General features: G+C 35.1%; 1 protein-coding gene across 1 annotated transcript; it reads right to left on the bottom strand.

Annotated features, from left to right (window-relative positions):
* Positions 1-5,175: 5,175 nt before the first annotated feature.
* On the bottom strand, positions 5,176-5,901 carry LOC145643157 (uncharacterized). The gene has a single exon (XM_081694313.1). The coding sequence runs from the start codon at positions 5,899-5,901 to the stop codon at positions 5,176-5,178; it is 726 nt and encodes a 241-aa protein (XP_081550439.1).

Raw genomic sequence — 5,901 nt, 5'->3', positions numbered from 1 at the left:
GGGTTATGTTAAAGAGTGAGTCTTGGCGCATATGGGCGAGCTATGTAAATAGGAGGGCAAGGAAGTAATTTCCGCTGATTCAATTTTTGCTTCTAGAAAAAGTTGACTCTCTAGTAGTACATTATAATGTATCATAATGTATTATTATGACATTATGCATGTATAATGTACCACTAAAGTATAAGTTGTTGGAATAGTACATTTTTAGGACTATTACGAGTATAGTGGTACTTTTTACCGTCCTATAAGTTTCAACTTCTGGAAAAAGCTAACCTCTCTAGGGTACATTATAATGTATCATTATGTACCATTATGCATGTATAATGTACCACTAAAATATAAGTTATCTGAAAAGTACTTTTTAATTGCAAAATTGTCATCCTATATGCGCTGAAATCAATAGGCGCTATGCGCCGAGACTTAATCTATTTTAAGGGGCCGAGTCGACGGTCAACCGGCTTTGGTGAAAAAAGTTGGCTCATTTTGGGCAGGGCTCATGTTCGGCCAAAAATAGTGGATTTTTCGAGTTTTCGGCTATTTTCCCGTTGAAATTATAAATACATTAATAATTTAATTTTAGGTTGTGCAAAATCATAAGAATAAAATTAAAAATTCGGGTTGAGCTAGCACGAATCAAAATTTTTGGACCAAAAAAGTTAATCCTAAACTTAGGCACTTTTTTTAGCCGGGTTGAGCTAGCAGGGTGTGCTAAGGTCAGATATGTTTACTTTCTAGGTAGGGTCGAGCAAAATTATTGGTAGATTTGATCCATATCGGATCTGATATTTTAGGAAATCTGGTGAAAATGGATGAGAGATAAAATTGCGTTACCAATTGTAGTTGGTATAAGAGTAAAGTTATGGTCTATTAAATCAAAAATGGCATGGGACAAACTCATAGGGATGAACTAAAAAGAAATGCGAGGTTAAGAGAGGAGGCTAGAATAGTTGGATTAGGAAATATAAGCCAACTAGCCAAGGGGAGTAACATTTAATATCTTAAGGTATAATTAACATAAATAAATTCAAAGCTTATGGAAAACTCTTGGCGCATAGGCCTTATGTATTAAGGATGCAAATAGGATGTCATTTTTATTAATAATGGAAACCTGAAGGTGAATAATATGATGGTAAAAAGTACCACTACATGCATAATAGTACCTAAAAAAAAAATTATTTTAACAACTTATATTTAATGGTACATTATACATGTACAGTAGTACACAAGAATGTACGACTGTACTAAACACAAGAAAGAAAATGTACCACCGAACCCCAGATTGCCTTCCTATGTGCATGCCAAATACATAGGCACTATGCGCCTAGATGGACTCCAAAACTTATAGAGAGTAGGAAATTTTGTGTAGAACTACGTACCCTAAAGATAGGGTCATTTGTGAACAACTACCCACCGCAAGTTTGGAAACATTTGGGTAGCACTACCCAGTAACGTTTTCCGTCCAATTAAAACGTTACTTTGGCCGAATTTTTTACTTTTGTCAATTACAATGGCCAATTAATGCTAAAATTAGCAAAAACCCGAATTCAATTAAACCCCCAAACCTTAGAATCAAAATTCCCAATTAATACTAAACTCATGAACCCTAAAATGAATCCTAATTAAAATCCTAATTATATTAATTAGGGTAAATTAAAACCTTTAAACAAATTGGGGGGGTTAATTGGGTGACAAACGTGAAAAAAGTGGGCTCCAATAACATTTTAATTGGACAGAAAATGTTACTGGGTAGTGATACCCAAATATTTTCAAACTTGTGGGTAGTTCTAAACAAATAAAAAAAAAAGGTTAGTCATTCACAAATGACCCTATTTTTTGGGTAATTCTACACAAAATTTCCTAGAGAGTATTATAGACTATAAATCTCTATTATAGGAAGTATAAGCTTACGGTATCATTCAAATTAACTGTTGGATTAGGACAATATGGACAATCACCTTTCCTTTTATTTTCACCTTCATTGAACCTTTTTCTATACTTTTGAACTACTCCTTCCGTGTTTAAATAAATAAAACGTTTTCCACTTTCAAACATGTTTAAATATGTAGTAAATGAAACGTTTCTTTCTTTAGTAACTCCTCTTTATTTTTTAAAAAATAATATTCTCTCTTTTTTATAATAATATTCTACTCTGTACTAATTAATGGCCCTACAAAACTTCTTACTTTTTTCTATCTTTTCAAACTTATACCCTACTACCTATTATTTAAATATATTCATCTAACTTTCTAAAACTCCGTAAAAGGTAAAACGTTTCATTACTTATTTAAATTAAATACGGAGGGAGTACTAACATAAGGTCAATTTTGTTGGTCTTTACTTCCAAACTAATCTTCAAAATCTCTGAAAATTCTAAGGTACAGCAGCCTGCACCTTGCATGGTACAGACAAAAAGTGTGGAAAGAACATGTAGCTGTTTTGTATCGATCATACTGTTGTTTTATAAAGAGCATATATCAGTTTTGTAAATAACATCCAATTTTATGTGTGTGTGTGTGTTTTTTTTTTTTTTTTTTTTTTTTTCCTTGTGTGTATATCTAAAGAACATTTGTAATATTAATAAAGAACATGAAGATATTACTTTGTCAAAAAAAAAAAAAAAACATGAAGATATTATGTAATGAACATCATTTATATATATCTACCATAATTTTAAGACAAAATTTAACGAACATTTCACAATAAGCAATGAACATTATATCACAAATAAAAGTTCATTACACTAACAATCAAAGAACATGGACATATGTTCTATTCACTCTTTTTAGGTGCAAATATGTTTTTTTTTTACTTTAGATATATGTTCTTTACATTATAATAATATGTCCTTTTTCCTACAGTTATATATTCTTTACATTTGTATAATATATTCTTTTGGCGAAAACAATGGTACGATATAAGGTATCCACGCCTGTAGGAATCGCACACAGCAAAATCTCTACTCTTCCTATTGGGACTTGGGACTTCTATAATGGCTAGGAGCATATATAACTTGCTCGGATATCATGAAACTCTTCATTGGGCTAAACCAAGCCCACATCAAAGAATAACTTTACCACTTAAGAGTTTTAAGCCTTGTAATATTAGGGTCATAGGTCAGGGGGTCATAGGTCAGTCATAAACTCATATCCCATATTATTCTTTGATGCAAGTTTAAATAGGCAAATCAACAGCAATCGTATAATTAGTTTTACCACACCCAGTCTACAATTGATTTACTAATATGATAGTCTTAAATTTAGAATACTACCTCCGGTTCATTTTAGTTGCAACAATTTCCATTTTGGGGTGGTTCAAATTACTTGCAACAAAATTTTTTTTTTCCTTATTTGGTAATTTTTGGCCTGTAAAATTACATATATGCCCTTACTTTTTTCCTAATCTATTTTATTAACACTCCTAATTTCATTTGCTTAGTTTGATGATTTAATTAAATAATTTAACTACTCCCACCAAATTTACTCCCTTCCCCTTTAAATTCCTTCATCTCCCAACCACCTTCATTGAATCTGCATTCAATTCTGGAAAATGGTTGGGAGAATTAAATTCTGGAATTTTTTTCCAGAAATCACACCCCCTCTCAAACCCTATCTTTTTAAATCTCTCTCTTTCGTCCTCTCTTATTCTCTCTCCTCTTCGCCTCCTCTTTCTCCTCAAAAAAACTGGTATCTTTCCCCTTTCTCTTTCTTCATCTTCTGGGTTTTTTTACACCGATTCACCCCATTTCACTCTTGAAATATCTTCTTCTGAACCAAAAATCATAGATCTTGTAAGCCATGAGTCCCTTTCTTCGGGATCCACACGATCCCCACCTAAACCTGAGGCAACCATGTACATACCTTGTCGTAGTTCTGGGGTGATGAAGCCGCTCCGTCGTGCTTCTGTAATTGCTAGGAGGAAGATTGTTGGGGCGAAGCTTGCTAAATACATCTCAAGCGACGAGGATGAGAAGCCGACAAAGTTTTATGGGTCTAAAAGGCCTGTTCCGCCACCTCACAGCCCAGATCTAAAGGTTGTTTCCACCAAAGAAGGTGGATCTGCTGCTGTGATGGCTGTTCCAACTGCTTCACCACTACCAGACGCCAATTCTGAAACTGGGTCTTCTTTGTTCCAGGAGCTGACTGCCGGAGAAGTCCTTCAGCCACCTGCTTCCCATCCCATGATGGGTGGGCGTACTTTTGGGACTGGCGCTGGTACTAAGCACTTGAGAGGCTTATCTCCAGGGGGCAGGATCCAGATGACGTACTGGAGGCTTACCTCCAGATCTACTACCCCCAGTAGTCCCTTCCCCCATACTAATTGGGCAGCGTAATTTCTAAAACCCTAATCTTCTTCTTCTGTTCCAATTTATGGTTAATTATGCTATTGATGAGTCCCCCTGTTTTTTGTTATGCCTAGTCTGATAGTGTTGGTTGATTGGGTATGATTTGATGTGTTTCCTGTTATGTTTGGATATGTTGTTTGGGTATGAATTAAGGTTGTTTGGGTATGAATTGTTGTTTTTTAAATGAATTGTTGAGTCCCCTGTTATGTTTGGATATGATGTTGGGGTATGAGTTGTTGGTTGTTTGGGTATGAATTATTGATTTGGATATAAATTGATGAGTCCCCTGTTATGTTTGGGTTTGAGATGTTGGTTGTGTGTTTCCGTAATTGTTGTTGGAATATGAACTAGTCTGTTGGTTGACTTGAGGAGTTGTGTTGGTTGACTGCTAGGAAGATTTTGTTGATGAGTCCCCTTTCTATGATGCATTGAGTCCCCCCCCCCCCACAGCTTGCATCAAATTGAATCCCATCCAAATGATGAAGGGACTCATCTGATAGCTATTTTAGTGTCATGGCTGCTCTAGTTACCTCTGATTGAGGTTTCTATTGAGGTACCATAACTCATTGATGCCTTGAAAGAGATCTGTAACCCTTTCTGATGGATGATTAGTACCCAAAAAAGGTTGTGTTTCCATTAATAACAAAAGGTTGTGATTTGTACAAAACCAAACTAAAGTAGCATACAAGACTGCCTAAGAATGTGTAAATTAAGTATGTACCAAAATGCACCTAACCAATACCAACAAAAACAACAAAAAATATGTTAAGAATATACTGGTTATGTGGGGCAGTCTTTGGATCAGATGGTTTGATTGTGCTTCCTTATATTCTTCAATCTGCATCTACTTCCATTTGAAATTCATTTGCACTTGTACTTGGGATTGTGATTGAATCAAGATAGGAAACAACCTCTGCAATTAATTCCTTGTCAACTTGAAGCAAATCTGGTAAAATACCTTGCCTGTCTAGACTTCTTTTTTTCATGTGTGGTGTTGTGTAGTTGTTTCCTCCTTTTCTTGTTAATACCTCAATCATGCATGACTGAAGTGTAATCCAACTGTATTTGTTCAACTCTGGATCAAATCCTTTGAATGCTATTTCAACTTCTTTGATGAGTTCATCTAAATTCTGAGGGAATGACTGATACTGCAGTGATTGAATGACATTGAATAGTCCTAAGTCTAGAACATTCATGTCTGGTGATTGATCTGGTTGAAAAACAAATTGTATGTTGAATCCATATGCTTGACATGCTTCTTGAAATTCTGCATCTTGTGGTATTTGGTGAGGCCTAGCATTGTCCCATTGAATAGTTATGTCCTTGGGAAGCTGTGGTGGCCATTGTTCATGTATTGTTGGCAACACATGATTAAGTAGCATGTCCCTTATTGCTTCTTTGTTAATACTCTGGACTGCCTTAACCTCTATGGTTCCCTTGTCTATGTTTTTACTCTTTTTCTTTGCCTCCTCATACTTGACAAAAGGGAAAAGACCATACTTCCCATCATGCAATAATTGTTTGTTTGCATCATACAATGGTTTCCCAATCATGCCCAT

Source organism: Chenopodium album, chromosome 8 (assembly GCF_948465745.1).
Source record: "Chenopodium album chromosome 8, dcCheAlbu1.1, whole genome shotgun sequence".
Lineage (NCBI taxonomy): Eukaryota > Viridiplantae > Streptophyta > Magnoliopsida > Caryophyllales > Amaranthaceae > Chenopodium > Chenopodium album.
Note: the sequence above shows the minus strand (reverse complement) of the source record. Positions and strands in the feature narration are given on the sequence as shown.